This window comes from Phaseolus vulgaris, chromosome 3 (genome assembly GCF_000499845.2).
Source record: "Phaseolus vulgaris cultivar G19833 chromosome 3, P. vulgaris v2.0, whole genome shotgun sequence".
Lineage (NCBI taxonomy): Eukaryota > Viridiplantae > Streptophyta > Magnoliopsida > Fabales > Fabaceae > Phaseolus > Phaseolus vulgaris.
This window is the reverse complement of record NC_023757.2, coordinates 46814153-46839192: the sequence shown is the minus strand read 5'-3', so window position 1 is coordinate 46839192 and position 25040 is coordinate 46814153. Positions and strand designations below refer to the sequence as shown.

The 25040-nt window shown below is 32.8% G+C and overlaps 3 protein-coding genes across 4 annotated transcripts; 2 read left to right on the top strand and 1 right to left on the bottom strand.

Moving 5' to 3' along the window:
- Positions 1 to 963: 963 nt before the first annotated feature.
- On the bottom strand, positions 964 to 6674 carry LOC137808220 (uncharacterized). 2 transcript variants are annotated; one of them, XM_068609217.1, is made up of 3 exons: positions 6291 to 6674; positions 4762 to 5352; positions 964 to 1960 (listed from the first exon to the last, which is right to left on the bottom strand). In XM_068609217.1, the coding sequence occupies exons 2-3, from the start codon at positions 5317 to 5319 to the stop codon at positions 1109 to 1111; spliced, it is 1410 nt and encodes a 469-aa protein (XP_068465318.1). In that variant the 5' UTR covers positions 5320 to 5352; positions 6291 to 6674; the 3' UTR covers positions 964 to 1108. The 2 variants fall into 2 exon arrangements, with proteins under 2 accessions (XP_068465318.1, XP_068465319.1); XM_068609218.1 differs by having other exon boundaries at positions 4762 to 5267; positions 6291 to 6641.
- Positions 6675 to 13622: 6948 nt separating this feature from the next.
- Positions 13623 to 16926, top strand: LOC137808219 (ADP-ribosylation factor-like protein 8a). Its single transcript, XM_068609216.1, has 6 exons — positions 13623 to 14048; positions 14745 to 14826; positions 14918 to 14950; positions 15069 to 15190; positions 16121 to 16282; positions 16443 to 16926. Exons 1-6 carry the CDS (start codon positions 14011 to 14013, stop codon positions 16558 to 16560), a joined length of 555 nt encoding a protein of 184 aa, XP_068465317.1. The 5' UTR covers positions 13623 to 14010; the 3' UTR covers positions 16561 to 16926.
- Positions 16927 to 18441: 1515 nt separating this feature from the next.
- Positions 18442 to 24145, top strand: LOC137808217 (pentatricopeptide repeat-containing protein At5g67570, chloroplastic). Its single transcript, XM_068609204.1, has 9 exons — positions 18442 to 19114; positions 19356 to 19547; positions 20002 to 20083; positions 20174 to 20356; positions 20456 to 20569; positions 21105 to 21198; positions 21282 to 21439; positions 22152 to 22589; positions 23073 to 24145. The coding sequence occupies exons 1-9, from the start codon at positions 18558 to 18560 to the stop codon at positions 23865 to 23867; spliced, it is 2613 nt and encodes an 870-aa protein (XP_068465305.1). The 5' UTR covers positions 18442 to 18557; the 3' UTR covers positions 23868 to 24145.
- The last annotated feature ends 895 nt before the right edge of the window (positions 24146 to 25040 follow it).

Genomic DNA, 25040 nt, shown 5'->3' with positions numbered 1-25040 from the left:
CTGTAGGGAAAATAATATTTTAATTGATAAGTTTCAGGTATAAATAAGTAATCATATTTTATTTTAAATTAATTTTAACCATAATGTTAAAAATATAATCTTACAATCTCATCAATTAAAAAAAATACATTTATCACATCACTTATAAACTTTTATATATTTCCATTTATTTATTTTTTTCATAATTCAAACTATCTCACTTCCTATTTTCTTTCCTCTCAAATTCATCATTTTTCTCTCTCACAAATTCATCATTTTTCTCTCTCACAAATTCATCCTCAATCCAAAGAGATCTTCATCCCTCAATCCAAAGAGAACGTGAAAAACTTCTCAGCAAAATCCATATGCCAATCTCCTCCAACTAAGAAGTGACTTTAATTGAAAGATGTCAAGTGCTTATTGAAACTGAAATTTCTATGTCAAAGTCCTCGACAGAGTGAGTGAATACATGTACATGCAACTAGGTAAGATATACAATGAGTCTTCATACAAGCTAAAAGTTATGCATATGACATCATGAGATAGATATAATACCATTATAACAAATGCCAAATATTTAGGACACAGATTACTCCATAACATTGTAGACCCAATGAAAAGCTATCATTTATCTAATATAGTACTTTGATTGAATGATCTTTGAGTCTTTTCAAGTTATTAAAAGAGAGTAACTTTCATTTTTCACCAACCTTTCATCTCTCACCTTCCCTTCACCTTACATTTAGGAGTAAATTATACTTTAATAATAACAACGTACATGAAATGAAAATATAACCAAATAGTATATGAAATATGTGTAAAAGAAATGCTAATAAGAGATTCTTTAATACCTTTCTATCAGACCTATTATTATTTGTTAAAATTTATTAAAAATTATAAAATCTCAAGTAAGACTCGTTAAACAAGTGAGAAGTAAACTATTTTGTGATCTCTAACCAACTTTAGTCTATATAGCAAAGAATGTACTAAAAAAAGTATGTTGGAGACTGAGTTATTATATTTCTCGTGTATGTAAAGTCTGAAGGCTCCGTACTTGTTTGATGACCAGAAATGTACAACAGTGTTTATAAAAAAAAAAAAAAAAACAAGTGTTCAACAAAAAAACAAATTACTTGAATGTGCTCCACCCTTGAGGCAGCCTCCATTTTCTATGCCAATAGATAGAAACTCTTGACCACAGTGGTAATGTAGAACTGTACTGTGGGGCTTGATCAGTAGGTCCTTCTACTATCAAAGGCAACCAAACATATCTTGAGTTCCGTAAGTCGGATGGATTCCATCTATCAGCCATGAAAATAAATGAACCTGAAAACCCAGGTAGGGGAAGCACAAAAGTGCTTTGAGCAAGAAAGGTAGCAATTCGAAACATTTTGTTCCCTCCAACACATGGATTTCCCATTGTTTCCCAAGGCCCCAGGATTGACTCAGCTGCATGAGCCAGTGCTTCATTTGGGGCCCATCCCGTGCAGCCGGATGTGATCATGTAATATGTACCTTGGTGTTTGAACACAGCTGGTGCTTCTCTGCGCTGTCCCACAAAAACTCTTCTCATCACAGGCATCAAGTTCAGATAATCTTCAGTCATGGGTCCAATGTGCAGTACGTTGTTTTCTTCAGAGGAGTAGATAAGGTATGCCACACCATCCTCATCTTTGAAAACTGTCATATCCCTGCTTTCATATCCGTGGGGCCTTTGGCTACCAACATATTCAAATGGACCGTCAGGTGTATCACTAATTGCTATGCCAACAGCAGCTTTTGTATAATTGGCATCGTCAATGTGCATCCACATTACATACTTTCTGGTTTTCTCGTTGAAAATTACTTTTGGCCTCTCAAGCACATTAGACTTGTATAGGTCATGGGTTCCATTCATTTCCTCGGCAGCCAATACAATACCTTCATTTTTCCATGTCCACAAGTCCTTAGAAGAATAGCAACCAACTCCTATAATGTCCACCTGAAGGAGAGAAAGAGAGATAAAGGCCAGATTTTTATCACCAGGGTATGCAGCTGAGTATCACATACATGTTTGGTTGGGAAAAAAGAAACCCTTGATTGGGCTCATATCATTGAAATAACATATTCTCACAAAACTGCCTTGGAAACAGTTATCTATAAATCTTTTGGTAAAGAATATGTTACTGTTGAAGAAACAAGGTTACTTCATGTTCACAAAGTATAGGGATAGAAGGCAAAATCATTAAAAGCATATTAAAAGATAGACACTTATGGTATTTTATTTATAAAATAACTATAATTCAAATCTTAGTTTAGGAATTTAAACATTTTTACATATTTTGTGATTATAAGATGAATGAGAACAAATTATTCTCAAATTTATGTTAATTTCAGGATTTTAGGAAAAAATTGAGATAAAAGGGCTAGAGGAAAATGGACAAGATGAAAAGGAAAAGTTGAAACATTGGAAACTCACTCAAAACTCATCCAAGCAAGATCACCAGAGGAACTCGCCCAAGCAAGTTCAATCCAGTGAAGTTGGGCTTTTTTTTGTCAAACTTGTTTGAGATGTCATTTAGTCCAAACTCAACTAGGTTGAATAGGAGGCGTGAGGCATAACCTAAACATCATTGGGAGAATAGAAAGACATAGAAAACCCTAGAGGAGACAGTCGTCAAGGAGAAACATCCTAGATCTTCTTTTCTTGTTTTCCATGTTTGTAATGGCCAACATGAGTGGCTAATTTTTCTCTTTGTAATTGAGAGTAATCTGTTCAAGCTCTTATGTATTGAGGTGATATTTATCTATAATATTTCAGTTCTTAATTGATGATTGATATTCTCATTTTATTCTCAAAGCTTGAATTATTCATGATTTTGATCCTCCTTAGATTTGACTGGAAAGTATTTCTAAGAATTTGACCTAAATGATAATGCTTAACATATTTGAATGTGTGATAATGCTTAACATATTTGAATGTGTGATAATGCTTAACATATTTGAATGTTAGGAGTAGATTTGAAATGTTAATTGTTTTATAACATTTGTTCATAATGAGTTTTTATAAATATGCAATGAAACGATATTTAAAAGACTCTATGCATAATTTTGTATATGAGGAATCGACATGAATGATTTTTATATGTGCATCAATACCAATCAAGACTGAATATTATAATATTTTGTAAAAATATAGACGAGTGAGAAGGATAAACCTCAATCTCAATTTTCTCAGTTTTCTCAATTGAATCACACACATCTTTTACTTTGCTTTTTTTAATTTCTTGCAAATACAAACAACCTTTGCAACGAACTTTTACATATTGTTTTCTATTTAGTGGATATTATACTTGAGAATTCAATTGTTTCTTGGGTTCGATATTCATCCTTAGAGACAAATTTATTACTTCTGACATGGTACATTTGCCGTAAATAGTTATCAGGGACCAAGATCTGTTCCTTTTTTTTATGTTTTTGAATGTAACACTATGTAAAATCTTATTAGAGTTGTGTAAGGGGTTGGAGAATTTAGGAGAAACAAGTATCTGTTGATCATCAGAATTTGAGAAAACTTACATGTCTTGGCAGTAAAAACATATTGTTTCAGAAAAAAACATGTTTTCAGTGGATTTCTGAGCCTTGATGGGACATATAAGCTATGGAAATTTCAGTCAAGCCAGAAGGTCTCGTCTTGGGAAAGCACTAACCCATTGTCATGCCTCAACTTAGTCAAAGTTGAAGTATATCCTCCCTCAAAGAAGGTATATCATTGATTTGGTTGGCAATAGTGGTTTATTCGAAGCGAAGCCATGTCAGATCCCGATAAATCCTACTGTCAAACTTACAGAAAATGATGGTAATACGTCTGCAGATGCAGAACTGTGAAGAAAACTGTTTAGGAGACCTAATTAACTTGCAGTCACACAAGCCTTGACAGATTTTTTTCTCTCTTACTGTGGTGACTGATTAGTTAACTAACATCCTCCGAGGACAAGCCATTTGAGACGTTTTGTACACTTTGATATCCAAATGAGCCTCCTAGAAAGGCATATTTGATGGTGACTGTATTCACTGTGAGGTGGACAATTTGTCTGACACAATTGGGGCTGATTCAATTTGTAAGAAACAAACAGTGGTGCATTCCAGTACAGTATTTCTATGCCACCTCTGTCATCTGTGTTTGATTCAAGGATACTAAGGCCTAAACTAAATCTCAGTATGTTTCATTTTTTCTGTAAAAGCTATCAACGTGTTATTATGTTAGTATTTTCATTTGATTCAAGCTGAAAAGATTATATTAGCTTATATATATATATATATCTTCTTTTCATGCAGTAACAATGTTACAAGAATATTGAAATATTATTCCAACATTAGCATCTAAAAAGGTAAATTGGCATATGAAACAGAATTTCTCAGCTAAAAGACCTCAATAATGATGATAATAAAAATGTTAGAACTAAAGTTATAAATAAAAGGCCCCTTCTTAAACAAAAACAGTAACCACAATAAAACCATTAAATACATGTCTAAGCAGGTAGCTAGGGGCAAAGAAGGATCAATGCATGCGGCAAACTGAAATGTGTATCTTTAGTTTTTCTCACCAGAAAATCATCATCTAGCTTTAAGCAAAGGATGCAATGCAACTACAAAATGTTCACACCAACATAATAGAAGCTAGCCATTGACAGCCATTAAATTTATTTAATGAAATAACAAATACTAAATAAACTCCCGTAGCATCAGTTTAATTATTGACTAATGGTTAAAACAATAATATTTTCAATTGAAATAACTTACCCGAGCAGCTCCTCTTTTGTGAGCACGGTATGTGAGCCCATCTTTATATTCACCATACCAATAGTATGTGTTTGATCTTTCATCATATAGAATGCCCCCTCCATGAGCTTGAATAGGATTTCTGTCGGTATCCAACCAAATTCTCCCAGGGTAGTAGTAATAGCTATCATTCCCTGTGACCTTCACTGGATCAATAGCACTCTTGTTACCAGGAAAGAAAACATGTCTCAGTCTTGAATCTTCATCCAAGAATTCATCAACCAGTGGGGTTACCCGCTTATGCCTGCGTTTTGCAGCCCGAGGGGACCTCTTCCCCTTTGGTGGAGGAAGTTGGATGATTTCCTCTTCCACTTGTTGGAGTTCACGGAACTGAGGATGATTAGTCACACGCAGTTGCACCTCTCTACCTTCCCCATGTTTGTGGTGGATATTGGAATACAGATGAAATAACAGTAGGCATCCTAACAAGCTCCATATCACAGCTGATGCAGAATAGCATCTGCTCCCTGCATTGCAACGTAAAGTGGTTGGTTTCCTGTATAGGTTCCTCATCCTCATTTTCTCTTCCTTTTTAGTATCTTCAAAATCATGCTGGAAATTGCAATTAACAAAATGCAACATATTGAGACCCGATAACACAATTGAAAGAAGTCACAAAAATCTTACATGCAATTCTTAATGAGAAAATCTGAAAATTGTAAAATAAAGCATTGCATAATTGGGTTTTTGCCCTTCATGTGCATTGAACACATCAAAATAAATGTCTCGTGTGTGATAAATATATATAGTAGTTTGATAACTGAATATAAGGACATGGTGGACAATGTTTGAATGCAGAGACACAGGACACTTAGGCAAAAGTTTGGAGAAGGAGGTATTGTTTGATGAAGAAATAAGTGACTTAATGAGAACAATATACATGTGTGTGAAAGGATATTGAAGCAGTCTCTATCTGTGCCTTTAAATGTATATGAAGATAGCCAAAAGAAAGAAAGAAAGGAAAGAGACACAAAAATGTTTCAGTTCTTTATAGCAAGTTCTTCAAGATTCAAGGCAACAATTTTAAGCTCGGATTCACTATATTTGTAAACTTCGAATTCTCAAAATCGTTATTTGATGGTTTATAAATGAAAAGTTTGGAAACGAATTCCCTGCAGTCGAAAAGTAAGTGAGAATAACATTATGTTCATCCCAAAAAGAGATGCAAGTAGCGCTAAAAGCTGATTTTACAGAAGCCACCTTACTTGTTTCACTGTTTTGCCACTGAATCAAATTATTTCAAAATTCTGACCAACATATTAATCACATTAAATTCATCATTTTAAACTTTACAAAGGTGAAAAGGGTTTTACACACGAGATAGCACGAGGATAATGCAGGGTAGAATGCGTGATTCCTTTAAGAATCAGAGTTCAATCCCGTGTTGCAGAATTAAGAACTGTTCTCCCCAGACTCAATTTAAAAAAGAAAACAAAAAATTGAAGCTAGAAAGCAAAGTTAAGTGTGGTTGAAGTAGAACACTCACTCACCTGGAACAAGCCAAACTATGAAAGTAGCAAAACGACCCGACATGAGGTTCTCTTGTTCGTTACAGACACATTGAGTAGTAGATAGGGTGAATCCAGTATTTTGCGGTTCAAAAAGGAGGAAATTAAGAAGAGGAAGTTGTCGTTGAGAAGTTAACTTAGGGCGCTGTTTGGATCTGAGTTTATGACGTTGACTGTACAACCAACGAAACCAAAGATGCCCTTGTGTTGCGGTGGTGCCTTTTGTCTTTTAGTTATAACAGCTATGTATGACTCTTAAGTTACGGTTCTTCAACTTCTTCCTATGCTGAATCAATCACACTCACAGTTTCGCCACATACCAGGATTTCATTTAGATTCAGTACCATCTCAATTTTACTTTAACATGCACCACCATCTACTTTCACCATATTTTTAATAAAGTCTTTCTAATTTCAAAACTTATACTAAGGTTGTCATAGTTTTAAAATACTTTTAATTAAAACAGATAAATCTCTCCATAAAATGTTTTTGACATACAATTGACTTTTTCATTTTTTTCCCTCAGTTTTCTTACAAAAAAATTCCTTTTCAAAAATATTTATTTCCAATCTTCTAAAACCCCTAAATTGGGGAGATATGATTTCTTCATGTTTCTCCGTATTTTCTTGAAACATCTCATACCAAATACTAAAATTATTTCATATTTTATTGATTTTTTTTTAATTTTAAATTATAAAATTTGGATACTTTTTACATAAGATTTTTTTTTAAATACGAATTTTGTATTTTGAGATTACAAATTCTACATTTTTAATTGTGTAATTTAGAATACAAAATTTATATTATATTCTAAATTGTAGAATCTAAATACAATATAAATTTTATATTTTAAACTGTATAATTCGTAATAAAATATAAAATTTGTATTTTATATTATATAATTTTGTATTCTAATTACACAATTTATAAAATTTTGTATTTTAAATTATATAATTCAAAATATAATATCTATGTAAAAAAAATGACACCTTATTATTGTGTGAGAACCGCACGTGTCATTTAGCTCCTGCTTTTTTTCTATCCTCCACCGTCCCTCCAATTCTTCCCCTTCCAATTTTTCGTGCTTTCCCTATCCCCATTTCTTGGCTCGCAGGCAAGGGTTCTACACTGTCATATGCCATCCCAAGAACCTCGAGCACATCCTCTGCACGCAGCCTTCCACGACCTCCTTGGCACGACATCTTCAAAAACCCAACAAGAATTTTGAATTCTCCATTATCACTCATTTTGCCACCAAAACACCACCACTTTCCCTCACCTCATTTTCATCTGCTTGTCGATCTCACTTCCTTTGTCCTTCCCTGACGCCACCACAAGGAGAAGGTATTGACCACCATTATCTTATGGTTTACATTTTTGTGACTGAGTTTTGGATGATCATATTTGTGGGACATGGACAAAGCACAGAGAGAAGAGAAGAGAATAGGGTTGTTGCATGATTTTTTATTAAGGGTCAAATGATAATTTCACTACCCCTATGGAGGTGTAGAAGAAATTATGTAGGTACAGGAAGAGACAACCTTAGGGATAGCAATGCAGGATAATCCGTCCTTATTGGCCCACTCCAAATAATGTTTGACCTGCAAACTTACGAGTTAGCTTGCATAAGGATTTTTTTTTTAAATTCCATTAATCATAAAAAAAAATATTGTTGAACAATTGGATTCTTTTTACTAGCTTTCCCAAGAACCCATGCAACAACTTTCCTAGCAATGGAGGTAGGACTTGTATGTATGAAGAGGAATGGCGTTTAAGATTGATTGACCCGGTTGAAATCAAATTTTAAGGTATACGGACTAACTTGTCTCATACCTGGCCCGTGCAGACTGCAAGTTATGCACGGATCAACAGGTTAAAATAGTCAGTTCACCCCGTATTTTTTCCTATCAAACTACAGTTCGGTCCGCACGACTTATTCTGCATTCACGTCCCTACCCTAAACTATCTAGAGATATGGAGGAGGTGCAAGTTTGATTGTCATCTAAATCTTTGAAATAAAAATTCATCCACATGTATGTGCCCAATTCCTTATAGTTCTAAATATTAATTAAATAATTTTTTTATAGAAAAGTAAAAATTACAACAAATGAAACATAATATTATCATGTATTCAATATCAAAATGATACATGTTTTCTCTTTTCTTCAATATCAAATATAAAAAAAATTATAATTGTATAAATATCAAATGAAAATATCAAATAACAATTAAATAATTATAAAAATATAAAATGTATGACCTAAAATAAGTTAAAAAATAATATAATTTTTTAAAATTACTTAATAAATTAAAAATAATTTAAAAATTTAAGTTGAGAAAGATTAGAGGATGAGTGTAAATATTTTAACAAAAGAATATATCCATATACATTCTCATATCTATCTCCAATTTAAAAAATTAAATATTATCTATATTAATACCCGAATGACCAATTGATTTGTCATCACTAAGTGATACCACTCATAATGAAGTTAATTGTAAAGCATATCTAGAAAATTGGAGAAATTCAAAGGTTTCCATAAATTGAATTCAATGTTTAGAGGGTAGATAATCGGAGAAACACTTTGTGCTACAAATGTGTGTGTGATGATATTTGATTATTATAATAAATAAAAATATTTTTAATAACTAATATAATAGTTAAGACTGACTTTGAAATTTTCTTAATGCTCTTCATTAAATTTATCCATCACATCGGGATTTTCTCTTCATGTTTTCTAATAGGAGACTTTCATTTTCTTTAAATTTCTGGTTAATGAGTTCGTTTGTTGTGTTGTTACACCTGAAAAAAAGCTATACTTTTTAAATTAATGATCAATTGATTATGATGATAAAGACAGAGAAATAATTATATATAAGTGAGAAAATTAAATTGTTTATCTTATCTCTTATTCATTAAACATTTATATGATTTCTCTATTTTTCAATCAAACTCTTTTTAACTTTTTAACTTTATATTAAAGTGTAGTATATATAGTATAATAAAATAATATTTTATCCTTTTTTATTAAATGATGAGAGATGTATAAGATATTATGAAGGTTATTAGAGGAGCATAGGAGAAAGGCATATGAAGAGTGTGTTTTATTATTATGGTTTTGAAAAGAGAGTACATAGAGGGAGCAAACGTAAATATATAGGCATGTGAAATTTATACAAGAGCACATGCACAATATACTATGTAGGATTCCCCTTAAACTTATGTGGATTTGCAATCACTATAAGTTTACACAGCACCTGACACACCGCTCACACACTGTTTGATATTTTTAATTTGTTATAATTATTTAATATTTATATAATTGTTATTTAATAACTCTCATTTAATATTTATACAATTATAATTCTTTTCTTTATATTTATCATTGGAGAAAATAAAATATGTATTTTTTTAGGATTTAGGGTTTAACATTCGATAAGGTAATTTTTTGTGATTTTTTTTATAAAAAAATATTGAATTAATATTTAGAACAAAAAAGGGAGTGACTTTGTGGGTGAGTAAGGGTACACTTTTTTTTTTTATGAGGATAAGACTAAAAATTTATATCCATTGGATATAATTATAGGAATGAAGATGAATTTTTACTTTGAGGATGCGGATAGGATAATCAAACTTGCATATGTCCTACCCCGTTGTCATCTCTAACATGGTCAGACGTGAGATGAAGAAGATGAAAGACTTTTAAATCTCACAATGACTTCAAAGGGATTTGCAACGACTATTTTCTTATCAATTCTGTATAAGAGCACTATTAAGAATAAAGTTTGACAAAAGCTCTTACAACAAGAAAAAAAAAAAAGAAGTTCTCGTAATCTTAAACAATCCTTAACCTTCTATTTGTGAGAAAAACATTGTTTGTGTACATAGCTATATAGAAGAGTATGCTTAATATTGTATTCATCCTAGGATGTTATTCTTTTTCACCGAATGAAACCCATGATCGTTTAGATCACAAACTTTGTTTATCAAAGTGTTTTGGCGAGGAGTAACTAGATCAAAAACAATACTCATTCTTAGTTAGAAGTGGTTATGTCAAAAAAATACTTGTGATTTTAGCTAAGAATGATTGTGTCCAAATAATATTTATGATTTTAGCCAAAATTGGTTGTGTTCAAAGAAGATTTTGTAGTTTAGCCAAAAGTGACTCATTCCAAATAATATTTGCCTTTAACTTACAACATCAGTGGAATTTCAATCATGTTGATCAAGATCAAGATGTAGTCTGAATTTATCAGACTAACCAATATAAAAATAACTTGCATAATCTTGTCTATTAGATTTATATATTTACATGTTATTAATTGCATCTAGTTAAAGGAGACATTTGCAAAAACTTTTTTTTTAAAATATTTTTAACAATGTGTTTGTCAAAAACATCTTTTAAGAAAAATAGTTTGATAGTGTGTCTGTCTGACTTAAATTTCATGTTTTAAGATTGTCATACGCCATTCTATAAAAAATTAAAAAATTTAAATGCACAATTCAATAATTTCATCTTATGTCTTCATAATTTATTTTATTTTAATTTAACATAAAATATGAAATAAATAATATCAATATGAGTAAATTTGAGCACACAATTTTTGTTATTATGATTTTTTTTTTAAACTATAATAAAAATTATCAAATATATAGATTGTAATTATATTCACAATTTAAATTTTTTCTTATATTCATAAATAAAATTCTTAATGTTATAGTTAATAAATACAGTATAAATTTGCCATCATATTTTGATAAATATAAATATATTATAAATGAAATAGAAGAAAAAAAAAATACTTATATACATATAATAATACGCATTTTAATTTGATTCTTAATTTTCAATTTTCAATTTAAACCAAGCCGTTGAAAAATAAAAAATTCATAAAAATTATTTTATTATAATATCTTAATCGTTTAAATTTTAAATACCCTCATAGTAACAACCATTTTAAGTTAGTAAATTGCCAAAGAAATTGTCAATGCAAAAAGCAATACAATGTCGATAACTGAAGTTATCTAGAATAAATTATTTTGAATTTTAAAAAGTTTTGTAACTTTATTAATTTTAATGTACTATAAACAAAAAAAATAAATTATTTTTGATTAAAATATTATTAACTTTCTTTTACCAAAACCTTGAGCTTAAATGTATTTACTTAGACTTTGTTCGGATTAGAGGGTGTGGGGGAGTGAAAAGTTGAGGGTATGGGAGAGTGGAAGTATGGAGATTTGAGAAGAAAGTGTGAAGAAAGTTGAGGGTGTTTGGATTTGGATTTGGATTTGGATATGTTAAAGTGGATGTGTGATGAAAGTTTATTGAAATATATGAGTGATGTGATGGTTGTAAGAATATTTTGAATTATTTTTAATAGTGTAAATGATAAGATTACAGATTTACCCTTGTATAAAAAAAATGATAATTAATTTTGTGCACATTTTATTCAATAAAAAAAATTTAAAATTTCAATTATAAATAAATAAATAAAATTTAAAATTCAAATAAATAAATAAAATGTAAAATGTAAATATAATTATATTATTTTTTAATTTATTTTAATTTTGTTAGTTAAATTAATGTATTTAGATAATTTTAATATTATTTATGATTCTTTAAAATATATATATATATATATATATATATATATAAAAAGTAATGCTTCAAATAAAAACAAAATCTTTTTTAATAAAGAAATAAATGTTAAAAAATACTTTTGTAAACAAAAGAATCCAAAAAATAAAGGAATATTTTAAAAACAGAAAAGAAAATTCAATGTTTTATGACTAATATGAAAAAAAAAACTCCTATTAATCAATAAAAAACAATAATTATATTAATTTGGTCTAGATTTAAAATGGATTTTAATTAAGATAAATTGATTCACATTATATTTTGTGCATATTATATTTAATTAAAAGAAATTAAAGTTTTAATAATAAATAAAAGAAAATATAATTTAATGGCACATAATCGATTATCATTTCCGTTAAAAACAACACATAATCGATTATCAAAGTTTTATGACACATAATCAATTATTCATGTAGTTAAAAAACCAACATAATCGATTATGGTCATACATAATCGATTATGTTCACTTTTGTATAGTCTTCATAATCGATTATGTCATGAATTTTCAGTTTGCTCACATGGTGACGTTGCTGCTCACATGGTCATTTCATATACTTCCAAAATTCACACAATACTGAGGGCAGAAATGACTTTGCACTCATTATACCTGACTTTCACTCACTCACCATCTCCTTTCTCTTCACTTATCAAAGAACTCTAATTTTAACTAATTTTCTCCTCACCCTCACCCATCAACGGATACAAACGGGGGTGACACCCAACATCCGTCCGCGACTACAGTGCCAACCCCCAATCCAAACAGAGGCTTAGACTTTCAAAAAAGATTTCATTGAATAAATAATAAGTGTAATAATATATAAATAAAAAAATTGATTTTAAATTATAAAAAAAAAATTGGAAAGAAAATGTGTAACAATTTCAATGTATAAAAAAAAAAGGAAACCAATGAGAAAAAAAACGAGTCTACACTTTTAAACTGAAAAAACTCAACCTAAACCCAAAACAAACTACTTTGTTAAAAAACCAATTGAAATTAAACTACTTTTAAAGTATTTAAGTTAAGTTCAATTCTGGTCAACCCAACGTTTTATGTAATTGAAGTAATTTTTTACGAGAATTATTGAAATGGTCAATTTAAAAAAATTATAAAATAAACGACTCGGTTTTAAAACACGATTTCGACAAGAGAAAATATGTTTTATAATATGACTTTATAATTTAATTTTCTAATTTAAAATAAGAAAGTTATATTTTTAAATTCAACTTTTCTTTTATTTTTTTCTTGAAAAATTGTGTTTAAACGAACACGATTTTCATATTTTTTTTAGAGATATAGTGTGTTCAGAAGGGAAAGTTATGTTAATTCCATAGATGTAAAGAAAAATAAGAAAACGTGAATTAAAACATAATTTTAATGAAAATTTCAAAATTTAAACTTATGTTTTGAAACACAATTTTACCATTTAAAATAATATTTAACAAATATAACTTATCAATTTCTTTAATTTTTTTTTAAATCTACTTAATTTTATAACTTTTTCAAAACTATCCCCTTGACCCAAATCTTACGTGATCAATTTTTGATTGTTGTGAGCACCTGGTTGGCCACACGATGGCGTGAGCCAGAGATGTTAATCACTATTCATCATACACGTGGAATGTTTTCATTTGACAACGTTCAAATATAATCATGATATCATCGCTCTAGCCTCTCACCACGCGCGAGTGTAAACACGCAACTTCCTAGTGGAATCTCGTGCTCCAACTTTCTAGTAGTTTGGTGTCACGCGCTTCATAACGAGGGTGGGAGGCAAGGTCATGGACAGGCTCAGATTGTGTAAATAAACTTTAATCGGGAGCTATGATCCCCTGCATCGCCACCATTATTGATCTAGATGCGCTTCATTTGTCTCTTCTACGTGGGACCCGTGCGATTCAAAACCCCAAAGCAATAAGCCCTGTTTAGAAAAATAAAAAGTAGTTTCCATAATGCGAATGCGATAAACAGTGTTGAAGGATCTGTGTGGGGGTTCGAGGTGAAACAAGGGAATCGAGATCCGTGTGTTTGTTTGTGTAGTTTTCTTTATCAGAGAAGAGAAGCGATGGGGTTGTGGGAATCTTTTCTCAATTGGCTTCGCAGGTTAGTTAGCTTTTTCTACTCCAACAAATTATCACAATGCAGTTGTTCATTATTTATTTATATATTTATTTTAAACTCCGAATTAATTGATTGTTGAGATGAACTATTGTGAATTCGTTTAAGGTTTTAGTGTAATCATGTATAGGACTTCCTGAGATGTTCACTGCCCCCAAAATAGTTTCTCTGTATCACTGAATAGGTGATAATTCTAGGCATGTGTTTTTTGTTTAATTAGATATGTATGAGCAAATCCAATTTTTCTATTTTTTCTTTCTTTCTTGATTGTGTTTCCAAAATTTTAAATGGAAGCTTAAATGGATTCTTGTATATAACTTGTTTTGGATTATATTAGTTTAAGTATTCAATTCGTTTACAAAAATGTTGTCTAATGATTGGAAAATCATTTCAATTTAAATGAATTCTTGTCACTTGCGAAATTAAAGTGTTCCCAAACATCGGATTATGACAGGAGCTGCTGCTCTGTATAGGTAATCTGTAAACTTTTGAACAAAGTGTTTGCTGAATTTTAGGAACGTTTGCACTAAATCTGCTTCTATTTTTATGACACTACTTTTTTGAAGTGTTAGGTTGTACCTAAGTTGAATTTCGGTATCTACTTTTTATGCGGATGCTTGGTCTGGGCTTAGTGGAGTACTTTATTCAAAGTAGCTTACCACATTGTAAATTTGATTGCAGCCTCTTTTTCAAGCAGGAAATGGAATTATCTCTGATTGGACTTCAGAATGCTGGGAAGACTTCACTTGTAAATGTTATTGCTGTAAGTATGATAATTATTTTGGATTTATTTTAGTAATTTGTTATTAATTGAACTGATTCACTGAAAGATATTTTCCTGATATTGTTTCTAGACCGGTGGGTATAGCGAGGACATGATTCCTACTGTAAGTGTTATTTGCCAAATGCTTTCGGTTATAGCTTTCTCCTTGAGTTACTATACGAAGTTTTCTGCTTATCAAGCAGCATGATATTCTGATGAATCTATTTGTCATCTGATTCCAGGTGGGATTCAATATGAGGAAAGTAACAAAAGGCAATGTTACAATAAAGTTATGGGATCTTGGAGGGCAACCTAGGTTCCGCAGCATGTGGGAGCGCTATTGTCGTGCAGTTTCTGCTATTGTGTATGGAGCAAACATCTCATTTCCTTCTGATTTTAAATATCTCTCTCTCTCTCACTCTCTCTCTCTCTCTCTCTCTCTCTCTCTCTCTCTCTCTCAGCACTGGTAGACGCAATGAGACATACATGACTGATAAATGCACAAATCTTCTAGTGTATATTTGTACTTTTGCATTGGTAGTTTTCCAACCTATGCATGGTAATTCCATAATAGAGTTGTTCATCAAATTACACAATTGTTTGTTTTGGTTTCCACAGTTGTTTCATTATGGTAAATTTTATCCTTTTTAGGACTGCAGACCGAGTTGTTCTTTACCTCCATGAGCCCAAACTCATTTTTAGTTAGTGAACTTGATGCGAACTCACTTATCAGTTAGATGCCCATGTCGACAGCTCTTGCCCTGGTTTAATATTATATTTTGTCTGTACTGTACCCGAAAAAAAGGGGAAAAAGTGCAGAGGGATTTGTCCACACTAGTTGATTTTATTAATGACTCTTTAAGACGTGTCACGATAAAGTTTATTTACTAGTTAATATGACTTATCATGGCTAGTGCAATTTGTAGTGCGAGGAAGTGAGCCTAGCTCTTTGAAACTTTGTCCTGTATGACAGGATTGTCCTTCACTGAATGAGTTATACGATTTCACAAGTTAGATCTTTCACTGTCTATGTTTTATTGCTTCCAGTTCTAGAAGACCTAGTTTGCTATATTACAATGCAGATTTCCTAGTTATTCCGAGGTTATGATGCTGCTGAATAGGTCTTCCTCTTCGATCTTCTATAGATGTGTGATTGGATTATGCAGTTGTTGCTAATGTTTCTATAAGTTAACGTCTTCTCCTACATTAGCATTAGTGTAGGAGTCCAATTTTATCTTGATCTATTAATGATTGGATTTTGGTTACAGTTCCCCTAACATGATTTTTCCTGCAGTTACGTTGTTGATGCTGCAGATCCAGATAACCTTAGCATATCAAAGAGTGAACTACATGATCTATTGAGTAAGCCATCATTGAATGGTATTCCCTTGTTGGTATTGGGGAACAAGATCGACAAACCAGGGGCTCTTTCTAAAGAAGCTTTGACTGACCAAATGTAAGATATGTCGCTTCTATTCTAATTTGGAGCAATAACGAAGTAAACTAGCACTAGAAAGTAAATGTACTGAATTGATTTTAGTATTACATGTTCTCCTGTTTCTTTTTTCTTTTACTTTTATATTGCTTGGGTGCTAAAAGAGCTATCTGGTATGCAGGGATCTGAAGTCAATTACTGACAGAGAAGTTTGCTGCTTCATTATCTCGTGCAAAAACTCGACTAACATTGACTCTGTTATCGATTGGCTTGTAAAGCACTCCAAATCAAAGAGCTAAGAGGTTCCTTAATGTTTTGTACTCTACTATCTGGAAGTTGTTGCTGGAGGCATCTGCATGCCTAACTTTGTTGCAGATATTTTATTCCTGACCTCTTCTCATTTGCTTCTTAATGAAATATCATGTCCAATGGGGTATCAAACAACAAGATGAAATGTGAATGGTTGTTTTACGAGTGAATCATATTGTCATTGTGAGCTTAGTTGCATTTTTTAGAATACTTTGCAGAACTGCAGTTGTGAGAGCCATTGGTTGTCTATCTCTGTAAATTACATTAGATTTTTCTAATGATCAGAGCAGTGTGTGATATTGTTATTTCCTGGGGTCTGTCAAATACAAACAAATTTAAGTGGATTCTTTTTGTTATTTTATCGTGTTTGAAGTTTTTGATTCTTGCTTTCTACTACAATCCCAGCAAAACAGAAAAGGATAAGTCAATAAATTTTATACAAAAAAATTATTTCATATTCAGAGTTTATCCGTCGATACTAATGTCAACCAGCACAACTCCTCTCCAGTATTGAACAACTCCAAAGAGAGAAGACACCTAGAATGGTGGGTCTTACACATCCCGTATTCTTTTCTCTCTTGTACCGGTGAGGATCCACTTTCAATGCCAAGATGTTTTCTAACTAACGTATGACTATCATTATTCCTCTAGTCATGACAATATGTATGTTAGAATTTTGAAGACCTTGCTGATAAAGTTCATGTAATGACAATGTTCTCAGATTTTCAATGTTGAAGGCTAGAGTGGGAGAGCAATATATGTCTCCCACCCTAAAGAACCACTTGAGAACCATTAGATAATTTTATTTTTAAATTGATGGTTCATATTTTTTATTTTTCAATTAACTTTTATTTTTCCTTTTTTTTCTCACTTTTCCAATTCCATTGCCAAAAACTAAAAACCCCAGGTCATAAGAAAATCATCAATAGCAAACCATATCATTTATAATTCACTCCGATGGACCCAACCAACATGAGGAACTGCGAGGGCCAGAGTAGGATCTGAAGCTTGAGTGAACATCGCAAGGGGAAAAAGAATGAAAGGACGTACATTGAATTGTTGCAAAGAAGGATTTCCGGTCGTCGGAGCTGACCGTTGCTCTCTTTCTCAAACCGAAGCAAACCCCAAATGCTAAATCAGTATCAAAACTTGTTGTACTTTGGAAAGATTTTTGGTTCATCAAACGAGAGAAACGAAGGTGGGTCACGAAAGTTTTCAAATGTCCATGTCGACAAGAACTACTCATTAACTTAAAAATTGTTTTTGAAGATTATTGACATGTTATACTTTGGGGTTTCGGTATGAAATAATCCACATGATTGGATAAGAACGTGTCTTGAGGGTTGGACGAAAAAACTAACTGCAAATATGACATGTAGAATTCCGCATAATTAGCCAATAAATACGATAAGTAAAAGATTGCAATCCAAATTATTTGAATTGGTTAACTCATTTTGCCTCCATTAACCCCAAAGTAAGGCTGAAAAAGTTGGAAAGTTAAGATAAGCTCTCCCCGAAAAGAATATTTGATTCTTTATTTTTCGAAAACTAGATAGAAGTAAGAATTTTAGTAAGGTCGAGAAACTAATTATTGATCTGGAAAGAGATTTTTATTAATTAAGATCTCTAACCAAAACAATATCTTATTTCATTGTTTTATTATTTAAATTTTTGTAATTCTTTTTAAAATCAATTAACTATCTACAGTAAAAGATATCTATTATAAAATTAAAAAAGTATTTATTTATTTATAATTATATTTTATGAGTATTTATTTATTTAATGACTATATTTTATGAACATATTTTTTATAAATATAGTATTTTTTTTATAAAAAAGTATTTATTTCTTTTTACGGACATGTTTCCACTAGTATAAAAAAAATGAATAATTATTTTATTGAGTAAGGAAATATCTTGCCCTTCCCGCGAGTATTATCTTGTAACAATGGGCAACTGAAGCTCCACCGGTGAACTCCCAGAATCCCATGGAGCCTCTGCACCTCCATCTCCAAGGTCGCCCCGTCGCCCAATTCCGCCCAGACACCGACAAAATCCGACGCAAACTCATCCAAAAGGGAGTCGATCCAACTCCCAAGATCGTCCACATACTCCGCAACAAGGAAATCCAAAAGCACAACCGAAAACTGAAGTCCCAGCCCCCTCCTCCACTCACTCCCGCCGAGGCCCAAGCCTTGGCGGAAGACCAACACTTCCATGTCATCAAACGGGAATTTAGAGAAGTAATGGAAGCCACCGCCCTCCACGAGACGGGCGTCGTGGCGGGGAAGCCCTGGGAGGAGCTTGGAACGGTCGAGTTTCTGGAGAAGGCGAGGGCGATCAAGGAGTACAGAGGAGGAAAGCTTAGAAGAGAGAGCTTAACGGAGCTCAAAGAAATGTTCGAGGAGCGGAAGATGGATGAACTCAAGTGGGTTTTCGACGCCGACCTCGAAATCGATGAGGTTTGGTTCAACGAAGGGCATGAGACGAGGGGCGACACTCGGAAACGAAGCGAGGGTGTGGTTATCAAGTTTCTCGTTGATAGGTTCGTTTCTTGTTCAATCTCGTTAATCAATTTGTTTTTTCATGTGGATTGTGTTCACTTAATAAATATCTTCGTTAACCAATGGACATTGGGTTTATCTGAATATACTATTCTTCCTCGATGTTGTAATTGAATCACCACCGAAAATGGTGTCCTTATTTAGTGTCGGACAATGCTTCTAATGTAGGATATTGAGAAACCCAAAAGTAATGTATCTGTTAATTTTCTTTTTACGATGTAGGCTGAGTTATAGGGAGATTACAACGAGGGATTGGAAGTTTTCGAGGATTATGAAGCTCTCGGGATTGCCATTTACCGAACGACAGTTATTGAGGATTGTCGAGCTGCTTGGTTTCAAACGTTGTTGGAAGCAAGCTCTTTCTGTGGTTCAGTGGGTGTACAGATATAAGGATCAAAGCAAGTTTCAAAGCAGGTGAATTTAGATATTTGTCTGGCTTACTGGTATTGTTTTTTAAGGCTCGTTAAGAAATTTGTGTTGTGTGTGGTTTTATATTTTTGGAGGAAACAACTAATAAAAGAAATGGATTGACGGTATTAGATGGCTTTTGTTAATGTTATTATGTTAACAAATGGAATGGGAAGCAAATAAAAAGAATGGGACGTACAGCTTAAAAACACTAAGCTGGTGCAACAATCTTGTGCTGTATTGTTTCAGCCAAAATTTGATGTGGAGATTGAAAAGATGATTTTTTTTTATTAGTAATTGTGTAAACAGCGTGGATAGTACAGGACTGGTTGAGAATGTCTTGAACCTGGCGTATAAAATTTTATGCATGATTAATTCTAAAGAGTCTATATTTTGGTTGTTTTATTTACATGTTTGCATTCTCAGTCCTCTCACGAAGAAGTTAATAATGAATTTGTAGGTTTGTTTATACAAAACTTCTTGCAGTTCTTGGGAAGGCAGGAAGGCCAAAGGAGGCCCTTCAAATTTTCAATTTGATGCGTGTAAGAACCAAATGTTTATTTTCCACATTAAGACTTGTCTTTAATTGTTTTTGGGATGTTTCATAATTGATTTGCTTTCGACTTATTCAGGAAAACATCCATATATATCCTGATATTGCTGCATATCACAGCATTGCGGTTACGCTTGGTCAAGCTGGTCTTTTGAAAGAGTTGCTGAATATTGTGGAATGCATGAGGCAGAAACCCAAAGCATTTATGCATCGTAAGAATTGGGATCCAGTTCTTGAACCTGATCTGGTTATATACAATGCTGTAAGACAACAACTACATATTTAAATTTATTATACAGCTTTCTAATGAATGCAATTTTGCAGACTTATTGAATAGTCAGATTTCTTCAATTGCTCTTAGGTGCTTAATGCTTGTGTTCCATCCAAGCAGTGGAAAGGTGTGTCATGGGTTTTTAAGCAACTGAGAAAAAGTGGTCTAAAACCTAATGGAGCAACTTATGGACTTGCAATGGAGGTAATTACAGGATGAAAGCATCTAACGCCAAGTAATTTATCAAGCGTGTATACTGTAGTATTGAAAAGGGGGATACAATTAACTCAACTGTTTTTACTTTTTTTGATGAGCTGAATCTATTTGAGAATTGCTTTTCTGAATCTGTATTTCTTGTGCTATCATCTTTAGCCTGTTTATTAACAAGTAACAACTTAGATCAGTACAGTTAAGTCAGTTTCATGTTATTTGAAATAAAAAAAGATCAGCTGTTCTTGGGAAAAGTGTGCTCACTAATTCTATTTGTCTTATTTATTAGGGTAACTATTTTGTTATAAAGTGGCTATTGCTATCTTCCCCGTATAGAAGCATTATATATCCTTGTATGGTGGCTCAGATTTCCATTTTATTTATTTACAAGTTACTTTAAGTTATATTTTATTTCAGAGTCTTTTATGGCTGAATAGAAAATTATTGGATGAGGAAAATGTCACCTTCGGATGTTATCATCCTCAAAGCATGTTTGTATTCAAGTCTTACAGGTGGTGCTTGTTACAAGGTAATGCTGGAGTCAGGGAATTACGATCTTGTCCATGAGTTCTTTGGAAAGATGAAGAGAAGTGGGGAAGTTCCGAAAGCCCTTACTTATAAAGGTAGTACTTTACTTGCTTGGTATTATTTGCTACTGTTATTTGGTAGCCGATAGCCTAATACATATTTTATCTCACTTCTCTAGTGTTGGTTAGAACCTTCTGGAAGGAAGGTAAAGTTGAAGAAGCTGTGAAAGCCATCAGGGACATGGAAAGAAGAGGAGTAATTGGAACAGCTGGTGTATATTACGAGCTAGCTTGTTGCCTTTGCAACTGTGGGAGGTGGCGAGATGCTATTCTAGAGGTACTGTTTTTAATCTTTGAGTAAACTCAAATCTGACCTTGAGAAATTTGGTGGTGGACATATTAGGTCCTGAGAACATAAAATCCACCCAGTGGTCTCCAACAAACCATGAATGTTGACTACATTAGCCCTAGATTTATGGCCAACATCTGTTTTTCCTTGAGGAATGTTGGGGATGAGGGCTTAGGAGGGTGAGAGAGGGAACAAAAGGCTTATGGTCAGTTTTTCCATTGCTTGGGAGTCTTCTAAATGAGATGGGAAAGGAACTTGGATTTGCAATAAATCTCCAAACAACCTCCCAATTGAGTTCTTCAAAGTGGGGGGAGTCAGGGGTTTAGGTAAAAAAGTATATTGTTTGTTCATGTTAGTTATTTTAAAAAAAGGTAAAATTTTAAATTTATATTGCAATTAATTGTTTTACTTACTAATCCGTCATTTCCTTCTCCTTGAATATTAGTAACAGCCAAACAAGAGACAATTTACCCTTCCTTTCCTTTCCCTTTGATCCCATCCCCCTGTCTTCTAATTCTTGAGCACACTGTTAGGGATTACGGGTGGGGTTTTAGGTTATGAATTTGGTTGTTCATGCTTTTCTTTTTGCATATATGTGGCTAGATGAACATGTAGCTACTTATAAATCCTTATTAAGATGCATTGACCTTCGCACATGGCTACAGGTTGACAATATTATAAATCTTCCTCATGGCTACAGGTTGACAATATTAGAAATCTTCCTCGTGCCAAGCCTTTGGAGGTTACTTTCACTGGCATGATTAAGTCTTCCATGGGTGGTGGGCATATTGATGATTCCATACGTATATTTGAATACATGAGAGACCACTGTGCTCCTAACATAGGGGCCATAAATACAATGCTGAAAGTTTATGGCCAAAATGATATGTTTTCTAAAGCCAAAGTTTTGTTTGAGGAAGTTAAAGCAGCCAAATCAGAATCTTATGCCACTCCAGGGGGTGGTAATAGCTCTGCAGTCCCAGATTCATACACATATAACTCAATGTTGGAAGCTTCAGCTAGTGCACAGCAATGGGAATACTTTGAGCATGTGTACAGAGAGATGATTGTTTCTGGCTATCAATTGGATCAAAATAAACACTTGTTATTACTTGTTAAAGCTTCAAGAGCCGGCAAGGTAGAAAATGTACTTATTTATATTCAGTCTATGCTTATTTTATATGTCTGCTCATGGTGTCATATCCTATTAATTTGTGTTTCAAACTATGCTTCTACCTAAGACGGCTTCTGTTTCATCCATCAATTCACTATCAGGGTGAAAAAAGACTGCTATTTTTTGTTAGTGTCAGCATAAGTTTTATAAATTATTTTGTACTGTGCGCAATCATATGTAAAAAGCTTGAATGTATGGTTCAGCTCAAAAACGTAATATACTTAGTCATTTGGCCAAGATCTCCATAGAAGACCTTTGCAGTTCAATCTTTAATCTTTTAGAATCAGACTAACATCTGTTGGATGATTTCTAGATTCAATTGCTTTTCTTATTATTATTAGTTTCCACAGTCATCTGATGGAACCACAAAAAATATATCTTAGTGGTTTTTTAATTTTGTGTTTAGCTAAACGTTGAATTTGATGGCATATTTTTGTTTCAATGCAGTTGCATTTACTGGAGCATGCGTTTAACATGATTCTGGAAGCTGGAGAAATTCCTCACCATCTTTTCTTTTTTGAATTGGTGATTCAAGCTATAGTTCAACATAATTATGAGCGAGCTGTGATCTTAATAAACACCCTGGCTTATGCACCATTCCGAGTGAGTGAAAAACAGTGGACAAACTTGTTTAAGGAAAGTGAAGACAGAATTAGTCATGAAAATCTAGAGCGATTGTTGGATGCTCTCGGTAGTTGTGATGTTATTTCAGAATCAACAGTCTCTAATTTAACAAGATCATTACATGTTCTTTGTGGGTCAGGTATATCTAGAATAATCCCTTTTGGAAGTAAAGATTCTGTCAATGGTCAGGGTCGGAATGAAAGAATTGATGATGATCAAAATGTACCAAATTTTTCCACAACAATGATGATTGAAGGTACTGAATCTGAGAATGACATTTATGTTGGTAGTTACAACACTGAATTAGTGACGTCTACCTGTACTAGTGATGGAGTCAATGAAGGAGATAATAATGATGTCATGGTTTTCAGACCTCAAAACTCTGATATTGAAGATGGAATGAGCTCACAAGCTGATAGGTTGGAATGCACTGATAATCTGGCACTTGACGAGTCTTCTGATGAATTGGACAAGGAGCTCTCGGATGATGGAAGCTCTGAAGATGATAATGGTGAGGGAGTAACTAACAAACCCACAGCATATGAAATATTAGAATTATGGAAGGAATTGAGAGAGGAGGACGGGAGTTTGTTACACTCTGAACTTGGTCGTGGCTAGTGATTGCTAGTTGTTCAAGTGCTTACCTATACTATCTAGACAGGGACAGTAGATGTAACCATTTTCATTGTAGATTTGCCTGTTCCAATCAACCTTGGTGATACCTGGTACGGTGTTATAATTAGAACAAGGGAACCCAATTAAAACTTGTAAAATTAAAATGTTGGCAACCTTTCCCTTGTCATAATATTTTTTGCATGAGATTGTACTTATGTTTCAATACAATGATTTAAATATATTTTTAGTTTCTTGAATAAATATAATAAATTTAAGAGCTAGTTCTTTCCTTTTTTTTTCTTGCTTTTGGTTCCTCTCATTATATTAAACTTGGTCAGATTCAGTTCCTACCGTTAAAGGATTGCTGATAAGTGGCGTGATTAACTGAGGCCATGTAGACAATAAATTGCTGATTTGTAAAAATATCCCACAAAATTACTAAATCATTTATCAGTTAAGTATTGATTTAAGTGATCTAGTAAATTGTCAACTATTACCTCACCAATTTGCTCCTGGTCCCTTTAGTTTTGGTCTCGATGGTCTCGACTTTCCCTCTCTGACCTTTGATCAAGGCGTCAAATAGTCAATATACTTGTTAGTCAGTAGGTGACCTCTCTAGAACATTCAAGGTGACCAACAGTAGGTGATCTTACAATACCTCATCATCAAAACCTCCTTTCGGTTCTCAACTTTTGATTCTTCTCTTTTGATGGGAATTCGGTGCCCAACTAAAATTCATTCTGTCTATATGTGACTGCTGGGGCTGAAGTCCAACCTTTTTTTTCCTAGTTGCTTTGTGCAATCCGGTTCATTCATTTCGTAGTACCATGATTTTGACCGATTAACATTTTAACCTGGTCATTGGAAAGTGAGTAGGGTAACTGCATAAAAATTTGGTGGATGAATTACTCGACGTCTATTGGCAGGTGGGAAACTTCATTTGGTTTAGTTATCTTGAATTAACTGGTGCATGTATTCTACAATAATCCTTGATGTACTTCAGCTGGACTTAATTATAGTCTTCTACTTCTGGCACTACTAGTACCTTTTTTTTCATTGAATTATATCTCTTGGCTGACTAAAAAAATATTTTAGCTACAGTTTTAGAATGCAACCAATTGTTATTCAAGCATATTATTGATTGCTTGTAAAAGATCATACTAGCCTTTTCAAACA

What these genes read in the sequence shown, in the direction of transcription:
- LOC137808220 (XM_068609217.1), bottom strand. Translation starts at nt 5,319, where the DNA reads ATGAGGATGAGGAACCTATACAGGAAACCAACCACTTTACGTTGCAAT. An exon ending in ACAAAAGAGGAGCTGCTCGG is followed by an intron (nt 1,961 to 4,761) that starts GTAAGTTATTTC and finishes TCTCTCCTTCAG; the next exon opens with GTGGACATTATAGGAGTTGG.
- LOC137808219 (XM_068609216.1), top strand. Translation starts at nt 14,011, where the DNA reads ATGGGGTTGTGGGAATCTTTTCTCAATTGGCTTCGCAG. An exon ending in CACTTGTAAATGTTATTGCT is followed by an intron (nt 14,827 to 14,917) that starts GTAAGTATGATA and finishes TATTGTTTCTAG; the next exon opens with ACCGGTGGGTATAGCGAGGA. An exon ending in GAAGCTTTGACTGACCAAAT is followed by an intron (nt 16,283 to 16,442) that starts GTAAGATATGTC and finishes TCTGGTATGCAG; the next exon opens with GGATCTGAAGTCAATTACTG.
- LOC137808217 (XM_068609204.1), top strand. Translation starts at nt 18,558, where the DNA reads ATGGAGCCTCTGCACCTCCATCTCCAAGGTCGCCCCGTCGCCCAATTC. An exon ending in ATCTGGTTATATACAATGCT is followed by an intron (nt 20,357 to 20,455) that starts GTAAGACAACAA and finishes AATTGCTCTTAG; the next exon opens with GTGCTTAATGCTTGTGTTCC. An exon ending in GGCGAGATGCTATTCTAGAG is followed by an intron (nt 21,440 to 22,151) that starts GTACTGTTTTTA and finishes TCATGGCTACAG; the next exon opens with GTTGACAATATTAGAAATCT.